Source organism: Hylaeus volcanicus, chromosome 4 (genome assembly GCF_026283585.1).
Source record: "Hylaeus volcanicus isolate JK05 chromosome 4, UHH_iyHylVolc1.0_haploid, whole genome shotgun sequence".
NCBI classification, from domain to species: domain Eukaryota; kingdom Metazoa; phylum Arthropoda; class Insecta; order Hymenoptera; family Colletidae; genus Hylaeus; species Hylaeus volcanicus.
In genome coordinates, this window is record NC_071979.1 from 11,413,780 (window position 1) to 11,431,210 (window position 17,431).

At 36.1% G+C, this 17,431-nt stretch overlaps 1 protein-coding gene across 5 annotated transcripts in view; it reads left to right on the top strand.

Moving 5' to 3' along the window:
* LOC128875612 (protein draper) overlaps positions 1 to 17,431 on the top strand; it is a 54,946-nt gene that overhangs the window by 27,890 nt on the left and 9,625 nt on the right. For 4 of the 5 annotated variants that reach the window (XM_054121342.1, XM_054121343.1, XM_054121345.1 and 1 more), the window contains exons 2-5: positions 10,908 to 11,094; positions 11,528 to 11,654; positions 11,739 to 11,907; positions 17,096 to 17,342. In XM_054121342.1, coding sequence (XP_053977317.1) covers positions 11,003 to 11,094; positions 11,528 to 11,654; positions 11,739 to 11,907; positions 17,096 to 17,342 — 635 coding nt within the window. In that variant the 5' untranslated portion in view covers positions 10,908 to 11,002. Of the gene's footprint in view, positions 1 to 10,907; positions 11,095 to 11,490; positions 11,655 to 11,738; positions 11,908 to 17,095; positions 17,343 to 17,431 lie in introns of those variants that run through there. The other variant, XM_054121344.1, reaches the window with a different exon arrangement.

The following is a 17,431-nucleotide window of genomic DNA, read 5'->3' on the forward strand; positions in this document are numbered from 1 at the left end:
CTTCATCAGGAGCGCCATGGCTGTAAACATCGCCGTACTGCGGAAATCTGTGATAAGGTTGAATCTCCATCTTGATATTACGTTAAGAAAATTTTCTAGTAATCAAGTGAAATTACTTGCTACTTATTAGGCATAGGGCTAATAAAGGTCAATACTTTTTTTATTTAGAATTCGATACTCTACCATATATTCGTATAAAAAAATATACCATTCCATTTAAAAAACTGAAGATCACTTTCATTTCTTGGAAAATAGTATAAATACGAAAGATCTATGTGTCTGGTTATATTGCAAATAAAAAACAGTATAAATTTTTCCTCTTTCATTTCTTTTGTCATATGTACCGTTTACGAGAAAAACGCTGGCTAATAATAGCCTGAACACTCTGTACATGTATGTAGAAGATTCCATCTCGATCGGATAATTCCTCATCGAGTTACATAAAAAAAAAATAGGAATTTTGCAATAACAATAGTTATAAACAATACAGATATTCATAAATTTTTGCAAACGTGACCATCGCGAAGACCTGTCCGGCAGCAAAATGTAAATAAATAAAACCCAATGAATAAATTAAAACCAAATGGTTTTTTATTGGACCAAGCGGCAGTGATACTCTACCAGATGCAAGAAGTGTCAATCCGATTGGGCCATCGTTCTCAGAGTAAGGAGCAGTACACAATTGTTCTGTTTTTTTTTTGCATAAAAAACGAGTAAAAAATGACCAGCCGCAAAATGTTTTGATAATGGGACCACCGGGGAAACATGCTCTACAAGATGCAAAAGGTTCAAATTCGATTGGTCAAGCCATCTCGGCGTAGTCGGTGAACATACAAACAAAAAATATACGTATACACAGTCAGTGTAATAAGTATTCGTACAGAAACCAATTCGAAATAATACTTCTTGTACTTATTTTATTAATAAATTTCAGAGAAAGAAATAATTGCCCAACATCCCTACATATTTTTAGAGCAGAATTTGCGTAAATTAAAGTTTTAAATTAATGTTTAATGTTAGCCTCTTATTTCTTTTCTTATTAATTTTATTTTAAATTGGTTGCTGTAGAATACTTCTTACACTGACTGTACATGTCGAATTGAGTAACCTCCTCCTTTTCGAAGTCGGTTAAAAAGAATCACACAAAAATTGAATCCACTTTTAAAAGATACGTGGTAGCTTCAACACCAGTATATACTCGGTGACGGATAATGTTTCCTGTACTTGGCACCGAGACGCTACCGCGTCTCTAAATACAAGCAGTGAAGGCATTCTTAGATCATCAATACCCATACTTTCTCTCTCACAGACTTTCAGGTAATTTGTCAATTTAAAACTCTGACAATATTATGAGTACACTTTTATTGTATTGCGTTTTAAAATATGTCTAAGGTCATTCATCGACGCTAATACCTTTACTCTCGCAAGCAACATCAACAGTGGAGGACTCAAGGAGTTTTGTCTTTCAATTCACGAGGATCAATTGTGATTTTATTTTAACAGAGTAATCATCTCAGTGTAGACAATTCATAATCCAGCAAAACATTCTAGGATCATTATGTTGGATTCAAATCATACCGCCAATACATTACGTCACTCAAAGGAGTGTAATTGACTATCGCAGTAGCCCATCCAATTTTTTTTTCGCTCTACCGGTTCTTCTATGTATTCATGCTTGTATTTAGAGACGCGGTAGCGTCTCGGTGCCAAGTACAGGAAACATTATCCGTCACCGAGTATATACTGGCGTTGAAGCTACCACGTATCTTTTACAGGAGAGATGGTCCATTCCAACCTAACCTGAAACTTCTTTCATGAATATCTCAACACGCCTGCAATATTTTCTAAATTTAAAGGCATTTTTCTTATGTAAACCGTACATAAGCTTTCGAATAAAACCAAAATCAATAAAATCGGTCCACGTACATATATATTCGTTTTTGTTATCCCCTCTCTCTTTATTTTACTCTATTCAATTAAAGAAACAAATAATTTAGACTTCTTATGTAGAGTTTACAAAAATATCAATTTTATTTTTATAAATTTAAAATAGATTCTATATAATAAATTATTTGTAAAAAGAAGTGAGATCTGATAAACAACTTCAAAAAAGTAAAAAAATTACGCCAAGTACATGAAACAGTGAAGGACTCAAGGAGTTACCATTGAAAAATAGAAGATCCCCATAACAAACTACAAGAAAATAGAAAAAGATGTGAAATCGAAATGAGCTGCTAGATGATTTGCCTAGATTTCCGCGGCCTAGAAGTCAAATGCTTGGCGTGGCCAGGCAAGGTCAAGGTGTCGATGAATAAGAATTCTTTTAAAACGCAAAATAATGAAAGTGTACTCATATTGTCAGAGTTTTAAACTGACAAATTATCTGAAAGCTTGCGAGAGTAAAGGTATTGGCGTCGATGAATGACCTTAGACATATTTTAAAACGCAATACAATAAAAGTGTACTCATAATATTGTCAGAGTTTTAAATTGACAAATTACCTGAAAGTCTGTGAGAGAGAAAGTATGGGTATTGATGATCTGAGAATGCCTTGCCTGGCCACGCCAAGCATTTGACTTCCAGGCCGCGGAAATCTAGGCAAATCATCTAGCAGCTCATTTCGATTTCACATCTTTTTCTATTTTCTTGTAGTTTGTTATGGGGATCTTCTATTTTTCAATGGTAACTCCTTGAGTCCTCCACTGTTTCATGTACTTGGCGTAATTTTTTTACTTTTTTGTATTTATAATCTGTTCAGTTTAACAACGTATAAATATATTAGGTTGTCCCAAAAGTTTCTTCCGTGACTTGTATTCAGTTATTTCATGTGGCATTGTTTATGTATAGAATTAGACAACCTAATTTCTTAGATGTTAATGTCATAATTGTAATGGAGCAAAATGAATTGTACGCAATTCAATAATGAAACATTATACATAAAATGTTGTGCATGGACTATTACTACTAACATTGCTATTAAAATGTTGTGCATGGACTATTACTACTAACATTGCTATTAAAATGTTGTGTATGTACTATTACTACTAACATTACTATTTAAGGAAATGGAAGAAACTTTTGGGACAACCTAATATTAAGATGTAAATGTGTTTCTTCTTATTTTTAACCGACTTCGAAAAGGAGGAGGTTACTCAATTCGACATGTATATTTTTTTTTAAATGTCTGTTCACCGGTTACGCCGATATGGCTTGACCAATCTGAATGGAACTTGTTGCATCTTGTAGAGCATGTTCCCCCGGTGATCCTGCTGTCAAGACTTTTGCGATTTGTCATTTTTTACCCGCATTTTGACCAAAAAACCGTGATTTTTAGGTATGCTTGCCGATTACGTCGAGATGGCTTGATGAATCGGAGTGAAACTTCTTGCATCTTGTCGAATATTTCTTCCAGTTGGTCGCGTAAAAGAAACATTTTGTGATTTGTCATTTTTTACCTGTTTTTTTTTTTAAACAGAAACATTTTGTCTTGCTTCGTACTCCGAGACGGATGGACCAATCAGATTGAAACTTCTTGGAAGAGCATTTGCCATTTGGTCCCATAGCAAAACATTTGTCCTTGTCTTATTTTTTACCACAATATATCACTTTTTATCGCAAAAAGCGTACTATTTCACGTATGTTTGGCCTTAAACCGATGAAATCGATGAAACCCCTTACATTTTGCTGCCGGAGAGGTTTTCGCAATGACCGCAGATGCAAAAATTTATGAATTTCTGTATTGTTTATAACTATTGTTATCGCAAAATTCCTATTATATGATGCAGCTCGACAACGAATTTACCAAACGCAATCAATCCTTTCGCATGTAGTTGCAGATGTATTCCTGATAATCCCATTTGCAATTATACAGGGTGTCCAAAAAATGTTGAGTGTCCTTGAATGGGGTTTTTAGGGCGGGGATTTGAAACAATTTTTTCTTAATGAAAATGTTGTTCGAGGCTTCGTTATGGAGACATTTTGACAGAAACCCCCGACCAATCAGAGCGCGAGTTTCTGTTTCTGTCAGAATATCTCCTTAACGAAGCCTCGAGCAACATTTTCGCTAAGGAAAAATTGTTTCAACCCCCCCTCCCCCGCGGAACAAGTCTTTTCAAGGACCTTCAACGTTTTTGGATCATCTTGTATATTGCTCATAACTGTTGGTATTGCATGAAACCTATTGGTTGTAGATTGCCACTAAAAAGAGTGAAATAAAATAATTTTTTGGAAAAAAAATTTAACCGTCTTCAAAAAAGTTGCAGTGAAAAGTATGAAATAATTTCTAGTTAATTCATATGAATACGCACTAGCTCTAGATATAATTGCTTAAAAGTATGGGAAAATGCAGTGAAAAGCATGAAATAATTTTTAGTTAATGTATATGAATACGCACTAGCTCTAGATATAATTGCTTAAAAGTATAGGAAAATGCAGTGAAAAGTGTGAAATAATTTCTATTTAAACTGCATTGTTATTCACCCTCGTTTGATGAATTTGGTTAAATTATTAAATACATCATATCAAATGCAATGCACCTTTTTCGGAGGCGGCGCAAAATTTAGAATTAAGTATATTAAAAATTGCTAAACTTGGTTTAACTTTCTGTCGGAAAAACAAAAAATATTGTTTTTATTTATTGCTATCATTACATCCACTTTGACATCATATTCATTAACACTATTCAATATCGCCGCCGCCACCAAATACTATCCCAAACCTATTCACACAGTATTTCCATGGGTAGAGTTTATACATTAGCAGTAATCAATATGGCCGCCACTCCCCTCCAAAAAAAGCCTCAAATCTACTCACACTATATTTCCGTGTATATACTATATATATTAACTATTAATTCCTCATAGTCAATAAACATGTATACATTGACAGCATTCAATATTGCCGCCTCTACCAAAAGCTAACCCAAACCGGAATTAAAAAATTGTTACATCTGCGCCGCCTCCGAAAAAGGTGCATTGCATTTAATATAATGTATTGAATAATTTAACCAAATTCATCAAACGACGGTGAATAACAATGAAGTTTAAATAGAAATTATTTCACACTTTTCACTGGATTTTCCCATACTTTTAAGCAATTATATCTAGAGCTAGTGCGTATTCATATACATTAACTAGAAATTATTTCATACTTTTCACTGTACCTTTTCTGAAGTCGGTTAAATTTTTTTCCACAAAATTATTTTATACTCTTCATTGTTAACCACGCTATGCTGCCAAAGAATAATCTTAACACATTACGTATCAGGGTTTGAATAATAATCAATTTCAATCTTTTAATTAAATAATTGATTTAAACAAATTTAATTCAATCAACTTAATTAATAAATATTTTGAATAAATGTAATTAAAAATTATTTAATTAAAATTGAATTAAGCAGAGTTAATCGAGAGTCGTTTAATTGACGATTGATATGAGCGAATTTAATCGAAGATATTTAATTGACGATTGATATGAGCAAATTTAATCGAATATATTTAATTCACGATTACTTTAAGCAGAATTAATTCAAGCTATTTAATTCACGATTTGTTTATATCTTCAATATTAAAAGACATTCATATAAAATTCAATTAATTATATAAGTAACACATATAAATAAACATATATATAAACCAATTTGTAATGACAAATGCAATATACTAAATACTGTTAACTTCATCAAAATGAGTTGCTTGTATATATAATAATGTAATAATGTAATTTATAACGTAAATAAGAACAAATATGTATTCTTATTCAATGGCGACAAAATAAAACAAATATATACCATAGGTATAAGTTAAAGTAATATACTAAAAACATAAAGTAGTTCAGCTAATTTGGCATTACCGGCATAACTCTTTCTGTACGAGCGCCGGATATATCTGGCATCCATCTAATAACAGCATCTAATAACCTTATATGTGTTACTTATACAATTAATTAAATTTTATGTAAATGTCTTTTAACATTGAAGATATAAACAAATCGTCAATTAAATAGCTTGAATTAATTCTGCTTAAAGTAATCGTCAATTAAATGACTTTCGATTAATTCTGCTTAATTCAATTTTAATTAAATAATTTTTAATTACATTGTTTGTAATTAATTGTTAATTAAAGACGGAAATTAATTTTAAAAGTAATTAATTACTCGCAACCCTGTTACGTATACATAATTATGCGAAGCGCATCGTTAATACGCGTTTATTGCCCCGTGTAAGCATTCTAATATTGGGAATAGGCTGCCGGCGGTTACCGTGTCAGAAACATGTGGGTAGTTAGCGTTTAAGCAACTGTTCAGCCCACGCAGAATCGACGAAACCTATCTCGCAAAAGGTCACGTAGGATCAGAGCCTTCGCAGAGGGGAATCGAGCCTGAAAAATAGCTTAGGAAGACGGGAAGCGAATGTAGAGCGAATTTCAAGCACCACTCGGCATTCTTTATCCGGGACAAGTAGCCTTGAATGAATCCGCGAAGACAACACTCTTCCTTCTTCGTTCTACGCCGTTTATATTCTGCGCGCGACGACCGACCTTTACGTGGCTAGAAAAGAATTACAGAATAGGTTAATATTAACAGACGTGCAAAATGTATTCAAAGAAATTCCTGTCTAGATTGAATATGCCATTAATTGCAGGCAAATTTCAATTTTCGAGAGGGAATAGAAGAATGAAAACACAGATAGCGGTAGCTACAGAGAGACTGTGGGGTTAATCACATCACAAGAATCTTTACTGATGAACATGCACCATTTATTATATTGAGCGCGACATAAGAATCGACGCCAAGTATTTACATCAATCGCGACGCGTTTGCCCATCTCTGGTAGACTTAGTCAAAATAAACTATATGACGTCCTCCAGTGCTCTACATTCAGTCTTTTTTATTAATTAATAATTCACTGATTAATTTCGTGTAGGAGTTTGTGTATTAGTTTATATATATATATATATTATATCAATCATATTGACGTTAAATATCAATTCTTTATTATTACACGCGACTGTACTCGCGTATTTTTTGTGCACACGCATAACGTAATTATTTTATCCATGTACAAGATTGCTAAAGACTATAATCATGTTACAGTCCATAAGAGCCTGCAAATATTAATTTACCCGATGAACTTTATTGACTCATCGTGATCCTTCGAACCTCCGAAGATAAACACTGTTTAGCTTCTGCAACGTCAATTACGAATCTCCAGTATCTTATCGACCAACCAAAACATCCAAACGTACCGATAAACCGAGCACCATATCGAAATTCTTTTTCGAGACTCGCAGCGAGTTGACACTTGCTACTTCCGGTCGCAGGAGTCATTCGATACTCGATTTACACACGTTCGCGCATGATTCATGCCCGACAGTCACTTTGCGACAAAAACGTGACACTGGGATCGTAGTCCGTGATTCAGAGTCTTTGTCGAACGGTTTCTGCGCTAATGTGTTCCAACGTTGGCGTGTTATCCTTTTAAGATATATCGGAGCTCCCAAAATTAACGTTGAAAACAATCGGGCTCGAGACGGTTTCGTCGTAGAACGTCTCGGGAACAGGGCCGGGGGTGGGGGGTGGGGGGGGGGGGCAACATGATGGACATCCACCCGGGGCGCCAGACTTTTTGGGGTGTCGCAGTCCGGTGTCCCTAGTATACGAATATACCGATATACAGGGTGTCCCAAAAATGTTGTAACACCTTGAAAGGGGTGATTCGGGAGGTGATTTGAAACAACTTTTTCCTTAGCGAAAATGTTGTCCGAGGCTTCGTTGAGGAGATATTAACGGAAAACACTGACCAATCAGAGCGCGAGTATGCCGGTGGAGCGGCCGTAGTAGTGTTGAGTGCGGCCGCCTAGCGCGTAGCCTACGCTCCATTGGAATACTCGCGCTCTGATTAGTCGGTGTTTTCTGTTAATATCTCCTCAACGAAGCCTCGGACAATATTTTCGCTAAGGAAAATGTTGTTCCAAATCACCTCCCGAACCACCCTTTTTAAAGAACTTCAACATTTTGGGGACACCTTGTATATACCCCTGACGGGGCGCCACGATAATCTTGCCCGAGGCGCCAATATTGCTAAAACCGGCCCTGCTCGGGAACTCCAGATGGCGTTCAAGCAGTTTACTATGTCATTTTCAAAGACATTATAAACCCTAAATTGACTACACTGGTCATTTCTCGACATCCCGAATAGACCTAAAGGCCAGTAAATAATAACAATATCGTTATGGTCACTTTAAGCAGAAATATTTGTTGTACCTTTTCTTTAGACGGCACTTCCAAGTTTCACTTTGTCTTGGTCTTCGTGAATGTATAATACGTCACTTGCCTCGGACAGCTGTTATGTTAATCATCGAACATATCGCGCGTTATTGAATTAACGCGTAATTAATTCACTGATACGTAACTGACAAATTTAAGCTACTATGTGTTTGATGTAGCGTTTGTATTTCAGAACATTTGAGATATCCTGGATACACTAATAATGATAATAGTATCATACTATTTTTCAGTTACAAGTAGAAATGTCAACAAAAATTATTACTGGACTCGAGTTTCTCGAAAACAGAATGTCGTTTAGAAAAGTATACTTCACATTTTATACCTACAATTTTTTTTTTTTTTTAAATATTGGATTGTTCGGAAAGTTCGTGCCTATTTTTAAGAAAAATTCAAAGGCATATTTGAATTTTGATGTATATTTATTGAATTATATATGTACCATCCTGTTCCACAACCTTTCCACTTTTTAACGAATGTACACATGTTATTTGTTTTCAGCCATTCCGATATATTCAGATCCTGTGTCGCCTACTAAAAATCGGCATGGACTTTCCAGACAGCCCAATATACATATAAGCTACAGGAATAAATGTCATTAAAAAAATAGAACAATGTTACGATTGCCTTCTTGCTCAAAAATAGTAGTTATACGTAACTTATAATATTATCTGACTTCGCTAATATTATATTTATTATCGTCAAGCCTCACTAAAGTGATTTTTACCACGAACAGTACGGTTCAGAAAGCGTTTCAAGGCGATAACGCGTCGCTCACCCTTCGTAGACCTGCAATCTATTAAATAGAATTAACGTAGCCAGAAAAATAAACAGATCACAGACGATTCAAATTGCGATATTATTTTCAATCTTCCGGCATATTGACGTGGGACATATGTTATTTTTCGCAGTGCTCGACGTTAAACTTTCTATTCGTCGAATTGAAGACGACAATCCGGAAGTGGTAATCAGCCTTCAATGGTCGTGTACAATTTTTTCTAAACTCTCGTGACGTACGATGATCGGGACACGTAGTACGAGTACGTGCTCATTAGACTTACTCATCAGCGTTCGCTTCTAGATGAATGAAAATCGCTTTAACGATTTTTAAAGCGTTACTCGTACACCAGGGGCGGATTATGGAACGTTAAGGCCACGATTCAAGGTTCTTAAAGCTTTATGACTTGTACAATTCTCGTATCGAAGTAGGGAAAAAGCAGAGTGTTTCTCGTTTATGTAACGCTTCTATTAAAATAGCGAACTAGCAAAGATCGAAAGGAAGTTAACGCGTTGCGTATTCATTCGAAAGGTCGTCCAGTTTCTCGGTTTATGAGTAAATTAACGAATGATTGTATTACTTAAAACAGTGCCTCTCAAAGTAGAGCGAGGAAAAAGAAATTTTATATTATAAAATTATAAAAATAAATAGATATTATATCGAGAAATAGAATGAACAATTATTGCGTCCTTTTGTTGGAAAATTTTTTTTTGTAACTACTTAATACAGATTTTTCATATGTATATATACAGGGTGTCCCAAAAATGTTGTAACACTTTGAAAGGAGTGGTTCGGGAAGTGATTTGAAATACAATAAACAAGTATTGCGTCCTTTTGTTGGGAAATTCTTTTTTTATAACTGAAAGGGGTGATTAGGGAGGTGATTTGAAACAAATTTTTCTTTAGCGAAAATGTTGTCAGAGGCTTCGTTAAGGAGATATTAACAGAAACCCCCGACCAATCAGCGGGCGCTCCATTGGCATTCTCGCGCTCTGATTGGTCGGCCGCCTAGCACACAGCCTACGCTACCGCGAGCGCTCCACTGGCATACTCGCCCTCTGATTGGTCGGAGAGCGCGTCCGCTCCAACGGTATACGCTCGCTCTGATTGATCAGTGTTTTCCGTTAATATCTCCTCAACGAAGCCTTGAACAACATTTCCGCTAAGGAAAAAGTTGTTTCAAATCACCTCCCGAATCACCCCTTCCAAGGACCTCCAACATTTTTGGGACACCCTGTATATTGTCAGACGATTTAATGACGATGTCATTTGGAAAATTTTTTGAATTTCTTAATGTTTATAGCAATTGTTATTGCAAAATTCCTATTTTTTTTTATGTAACTCGATCCGATCAAGATGGAATTTTCCACATACATATATTTTATTTATAAAAGTGTAGACGACAGTTTAAATGCTTATAAATGAACCTGTGTCTAAGTTAGATACTTAGCTAAACGAGTTGAACAAATTAAAAATTTAAAAGAAGTCGACACTCGTCGACCATTTCCTTTTTAACGATTATGGAATTTCTCGCGTGGCACAATATGGAAATGATCGACGCCGTTAAATTGCAATCGAGGTACAGAGTCTAAAGTCAGTAATGGTTTCTTCGAAGAAATGACGAACACATCAGGATCATGCACACTTTATTCTGCATTACCGAAGCCTTTTCATGAATCCCATGTAACTTTTTTGTCGCAACATTCCGGCATCACGCATTTCCCGATATCGCAACAGATATCTCACGTTTGCAAGCGTGTTTCTTCTTTTTTTTTGTTCGAGAAAGATAGTGCCTCACACCTTTATGATTCACGAACGTAATGAAATAATTATTTTTCTTTTTCAGATACAGAGTCATGCTGAACACTCGGAACATACGAAGCTCCTGAAGCTATATGTACATACAATAGCTGTTTATTATTTTAAGAGTGTTAAGCCAGGATGGCTTCGTTGATTTGGTTGGTAGCTTCGATTGCCATTCTAGGAATAGCTCATGCTCTCGAAGGACCCAATATATGCACCATACAAAAGACGTAAGCGAAACAATTAAACTCATTGTGGTTCACATATTAACATTAAACCTACCAAAGTTCATTTGTAACTATTTCTATTGTAATTGAACAAACGACTAGTCTTAGAGACACTTTTTTCAATTAAATGCAAAAATATTTTACGTGGTACCAAGTTGAATAATAAATATAATTCATGTATTGCATCGTAAGTACTGTATACAAGAGTTTGTAAACGGTCGTGTTTAATGTAAAATTCCAAATTTTCTATTCTTCTATCGTTCCCTTTTCGAATGTTTACAAATAATTTTCAAGATACATTTTCGATACCTTTTAAAAATAAAAGCAAAAGTAGAAAGTAATAAACTTGTTTTTGTGTGAAACGAGTACATCCCTTAACGACGTACTTTTTTACAATAGCCTCTAACGCGTTGTTTTAACACTCTGCTGGTGTCAGGTACACGGTAACGGTGAAGATATCGGAGCAGAAACCTTACACGGTACGGGAGAACACTTGGTGCTTCAGCTTTCCACCAAGATGCTCCAAATACAAAGTCGTGTACAAGACGGTGTTCAAAGAACAGGTGACCGAATTGAAATATTCATTGATTTACAATTAAAGGGAAACTTGTATTCGATACTATATAGATGTGTTTTTCTTTCATCAGGAATTAGTCAAGGAGAGGCCGGTGGAGGAATGTTGCAAAGGCTACACGGAGACTACCGCTGGTGATCGTTGCATACCTATCTGCTCCGAGGACTGCGTTCATGGCACTTGCATGGCACCTGACTTTTGCAAGTGTGAGTCAGGATATGGAGGCCCGTTATGCGATTTCAGTAAGCACGATATTCTTCATCTATGCGATGTGCTGCTCGAAATGACGACGCAGGACCGCACTCTAAAGATCACACCAGAAAAAATGAAGAGTTTTTAAATAGATTTAAAAATGTGTTATATAAAATATGTATACCAGGTAAGTAAATATGAAACCGGAATTTGCCCATAGATGGCCCTAGCTGTCAATATACAATAGTTATCGTCAAACGGCGTCATTGGCGCCAATTTTTTGTTTTAACATCTGAGAACGATTTGCAAGACACAACAATACAAGTTTCATACAATAGCATTGTTTTTAATAGTGTTAAATACACTGCGGTGGATAACTATAGCACCACTGATATTTTTAAGGGTGCGCAGGAGCCAGAACAGAATTCCGAGTTGACTTCAGCGACAGTCCCGGAAAAAGTAGGAAACTCCGGGACAAGGACAGAGAGGGCGATACAACAATTGCAGAAGAGACGAGGACAGGACGATTAGGCTAGCATGATATTTTTCAAGGATATTGAAGCAAAGAAGCAATATTTTCTAATAATTCTGGTTTTAATATATTCGTTACACTTTGACGGATGCGACTCCAAGGTCTGATTTTGCAATTTCGGCCTTAAAACTTTATAAACAATAAAAGTACGTTTTTCTTTTCTTATAGAAGAAATTTGTTTATATATACTTTTTCCAACATCAGGCCTTGGAGTCGCATCCGCCAAAGTGTAACGAATATATTAAAACCAGAATTATTAGAAAATATTGCTTCTTTGCCTCAATATCCTTGAAAAATATCATGCTAGCCTAATCGTCCTGTCCTCGTCTCTCCTGCAATTGTTGTATCGCCCTCTCTGTCCTTGTCCCGGAGTTTCCTACTTTTCCGCGTCTGTCTCTGAAGTCAATTCGGAATTCTGTTCTGGCTCCTGCGCATCCTTAAAATTTTTTAAACATAAAAGAAAAATTCAAAGAAAGTAGTTGGATAATATGAAGAAACGATGTAAATAATTCATTTTAAAGGAAATATACTGAAGTAGTCTAAGCCTGTATCGAGATAAAGTCGAAAAGCATTATAGAATCGGTGCAAAACTATAGTACCACGGTCATTTTCATCACACTTCAAACGTGTTTGTCACAAAATTTTCATCTGCTTCAGAGTTTTACTTATTAATTAATACAATGCCACGCGGTAAATATCTTACTGAGAAAGAGCAAGGTGAAATTTTGGCTTATAACAAGCTAGAACTGGGAATTAGGAAAATTGCACGTAAACTTGGGAGATCTCCTAAAGTAATATCAAATTTGTTACATATTCCGTCGAAATATGGCCAAAATAAGAAAGGAGGACCTAAGAAGAAACTGTCCCCACGTGCTGAGAGGCAGGTTATTAAAATTGGGAGCAATAGTTTCATAACATGTCAGGAAATTGCAGCGGAATGTAGACTCGAAGTGTCACATTGGACCATTCAACATGTCTCTAAAAGGAATCCAAACGTTGCCAGACAAAAACTAATTTCAGCACCCGTTCTTTCTAACTGCCACAAAATAGCAAGAATGGAATATGCCCGCGAAAACATGAATAAAAACTGAGATCATCTAAGTTTAATGTTAATCGACAAATTAAGAGGTGACATTATTTTTCTCCATTTAACGTTCTGTGTTAGGTAATATTTTCCGATAAGAAAAAGTTTAATCTCGATGGCCCAGATGGGTTCAATTGTTACTGGAGAGACCTACAAAGAGACCCAAAATATTTCTCTAAACGCAATTTTGGAGGGGGAACGTTAATGGTATGGGCTGCGTTTTGCTCGAGTGGCAGGCTGGAATTAGCGTTTCCTTCATCCAGAATGAATAGTTTACGAGCACATTGAAATATTGGAGATCAATTTGTTGCCGTTTATTCATTCAAAGAACCACATTACTTGGACGTATCGACAAGATAATGCCCCAATACACAAAAATCGAGCAATACTAAGATTGTTTCAAACACTTAATATAAATTTATTAAACTGACCAGCATGTTTCCCGGATCAAAATCCGATGGTACATTTATGGGATATGATGGTATGGCTGGTATATTTATGCACACTCAAAACTAGTTGAGAGTATGGCAAGTCGCATTTTTGAGTTAATCGAGAAGAAAGGAGGTCCTACTCATTATTTAATCATTCCCTTTTATTCATTGAAATTATAATTTAATCATTACATTATAATTTAATATTGTTATTATGTTATAATTCCATTGGCGCTATAGTTGTGCACCTATGAAATATCTATAGTATTATTATTAGTTGTCTTAAATAAATGTTATGTTCGCCGTTTTATCATTGCTATAACATATTTTTACCCACTTTCACATGATACTATTAAAAATTAGAAATTATTAATTAAATCTACAGAACGCACGAAAATTGTAGCGGTGCTATAATAGTCATGGACCGTAGTGTATGTCGAATTTTGTCCCTGGAAGCTACGATTTGTGGACAGCATTGATTTTCTGTTACCATTTGAAGAAAACTGTTGCTGAATCGCATCAAATGCTTGTAGAAGCTTACGGTACATGCTCTTGGAAAATCACAGTGCATTGAATGGTTTCGAAAATTCAAAAGTGGTGATTTTGACGTAAGAAACGAAGAACGTGGAAGACCACCGAAAAAAAGTTGGAGACAACGAATTGCAAGCATTAAAAGCCATGGGAAAGATCCAGAAGGTGGGAAAATGAGTTCCACACGAACTGAATGAAAAACAGCAGGAAAACCGAAAAACCACTTGACGAATGCTGCTCGCCAGGTACCAAAGAAAGTTATTTCTCCATCGAATTGTAACTGGCGATGAAAAATGGATATATTTCGAAAATCCTAAGCGTACAAGATCATGGGTAACTCCAGACGAACCATCGACATACACTGCAAGGCCAAATCGCTATGGATGGAAGACAATGCTCTGTTTGGTGGGATCAGAAGGGTGTGATCTATTATGAGCTGCTAAAATCTGGCGAAACCGTTAATACTGAACCCTACCGATAACAAATCATCGATTTGAATCAAGCTCTGCGTGAAAAACGTCCAGAATATAACACAAGGCAACACAAAGTGATTTTGCTTCACGATAATGCACCATCACACACAGCAAAACCGGTCTAGGAAACGATTGAGGAGTTTAATTGGGAAATACTTCCGCATGCGGCTTACTCGCCAGACTTGGCTCCATCTGATTATTACTTATTTGTATTGCTAGGACACGTACTTGTTCAGCAGCGCATCACTTCTTACAAAAATGTACTAAAAAAGCTCGAAAATTGGTTTGCCTCAAAAAAGCAATAGTTTTTTTGGCGTGACATCCACAAATTGCCAGAGATATGGGAATAAAATAATTTTTTGGAAAAAAAATTTAACCGACTTCAAAAAAGGTACAATGAAAAGTATGAAATAATTTCTAGTTAATTTATACGAATACGCACTAGCTCTAGATATAATTGCTTAAAAGTATATGGAAATGCAGTGAAAAGTGTGAAAATTACTATTTCTATTTAAACTGCATTGTTATTCACCATCGTTTGATGAATTTGGTTAAATTATTAAATACATCATATTAAATGCAATGCACCTTTTTCGGAGGCGGCGCAGATGTAAAAATTTTTTAATTCCGGTTTGGGTTAGCTTTTGGTAGAGGCGGCAATATTGAATGCTGTCAATGTATACATGTTTATTGTCTATGAGGAATCAATAGTTAATGTATATAGTATGTACACGGAAATATAGTTTGAGTAGATTTGGGACTTTTTTGGAGGGGTGGGGCGGCAAAATTGATTACTGCTAATGTATAAACTCTCCCCATGGAAATACTGTATGTATAATTACAGTTCATATTTTTTGTTCCTTCGACAGATAGTTAAACTAAATTTGGTACTTGTGTCTGTAGGTAGTTGTTTGGTATCTTTGCTCGAACAGAATTTTGTCGAGTTGACAGAATTAATGTAAGAAATTTCCCACTTCGCAAACGAAGCAAATACTCGCGCTCTGATTGGTCGGATGTTTCTGTCAATATCTCCTTAACGAAGCCTCGAACACCATTCTCGCTAAGGAAAAATTGTTTCAAATCATCCCCCCCCCCCCCCCCACCCCCACCCCCCAAAACACCCCGTTCAAGAACATCCAACATTTTTGGGACACCCTGTATTGTTGCAAATGAGATTATCAGGAATACATGTGAAAGGATTGATTGCGTTTGGTAAATTCCTTATTGAGCTACACCAGAGCATAGCAATTTCGCACCAACAAATGGTTTTAAACAATGAAAGTGTCTATAAACTTTGCAAATGGGAACATCACGAATTCATCTATCATGAAATGCGGAAGGTTCCATCGCGCTCGGTAATTTCCTCACCGAGTTACATCATATAATAGGAATTTTGCGATAACAATAGTTATAAACAATACAGAAATTCATAAATTTTTGCATCTGTGATCATTGCGAAAACCTCTCCGGCAGTAAAATGTAAGGGGTTTCATCGATTTCATCGGTTTCAGGCCAAACATACGTGAAATAGTACGCTTTTTGCGATAAAAAGTGATATAAAGTAGTAAAAAATAAGACAAGGACAAATGTTTTGCTATGGGACCAAATGGCAAATGCTCTTCCAAGAAGTTTCAATCTGATTGGTCCATCCGTCTCGGAGTACGAAGCAAGACAAAATGTTTCTGTTTAAAAAAAAAGAACGGGTAAAAAATGACAAATCACAAAATGTTTCTTTTACGCGACCAACTGGAAGAAATATTCGACAAGATGCAAGAAGTTTCACTCCGATTCATCAAGCCATCTCGACGTAATCGGCAAGCATACCTAAAAATCACGGTTTTTTGGTCAAACTACGGGTAAAAAATGACAAATCGCAAAAGTTTGACAGCAGGATCACCGGGGGAACATGCTCTACAAGATGCAACAGGTTCCATTCTGATTGGTCAAGCCATATCGGCGTAACCGGTGAACAGACATTTAAAAAAAAATATACATGTCGAATTGAGTTACCTCCTCCTTTTCGAAGTCAGTTAAAAATGTATAGCTAGCAATGGGCAATACTTCGAATTAAATATTTTTTATCATTTTCATACAATAAACGTGTATTTTGTATATAATAATTCCGGTTTCATATTTACATACCTGGTATAATCATGGAAATGTAAGTACATATTTGCATTTGAACAGAGTGTCCTACTGGGAAATGGGGTAAATCTTGCGAGAGGGACTGCATGTGCCAGAATGGAGCCACCTGCGACCCCTTCGATGGCAAATGTCAGTGCACCAGAGGTTGGACTGGCGACCACTGCGATCAGAAATGCTCTCCAGACCGTTATGGATTAGAGTGCGGCGAAGAGTGCCGCTGCAGGAATGGTGGAAGCTGCCATCACATCTCTGGCGAGTGCCATTGTGCTCCTGGCTACACGGGACCTCTGTAAGTTCCTCTTCGGTACACTAAATACACTTGTGCCAATTGTCAGGGGTTTAAAATTTAGTCTTCGATGCATACTAATTATCCTTTCC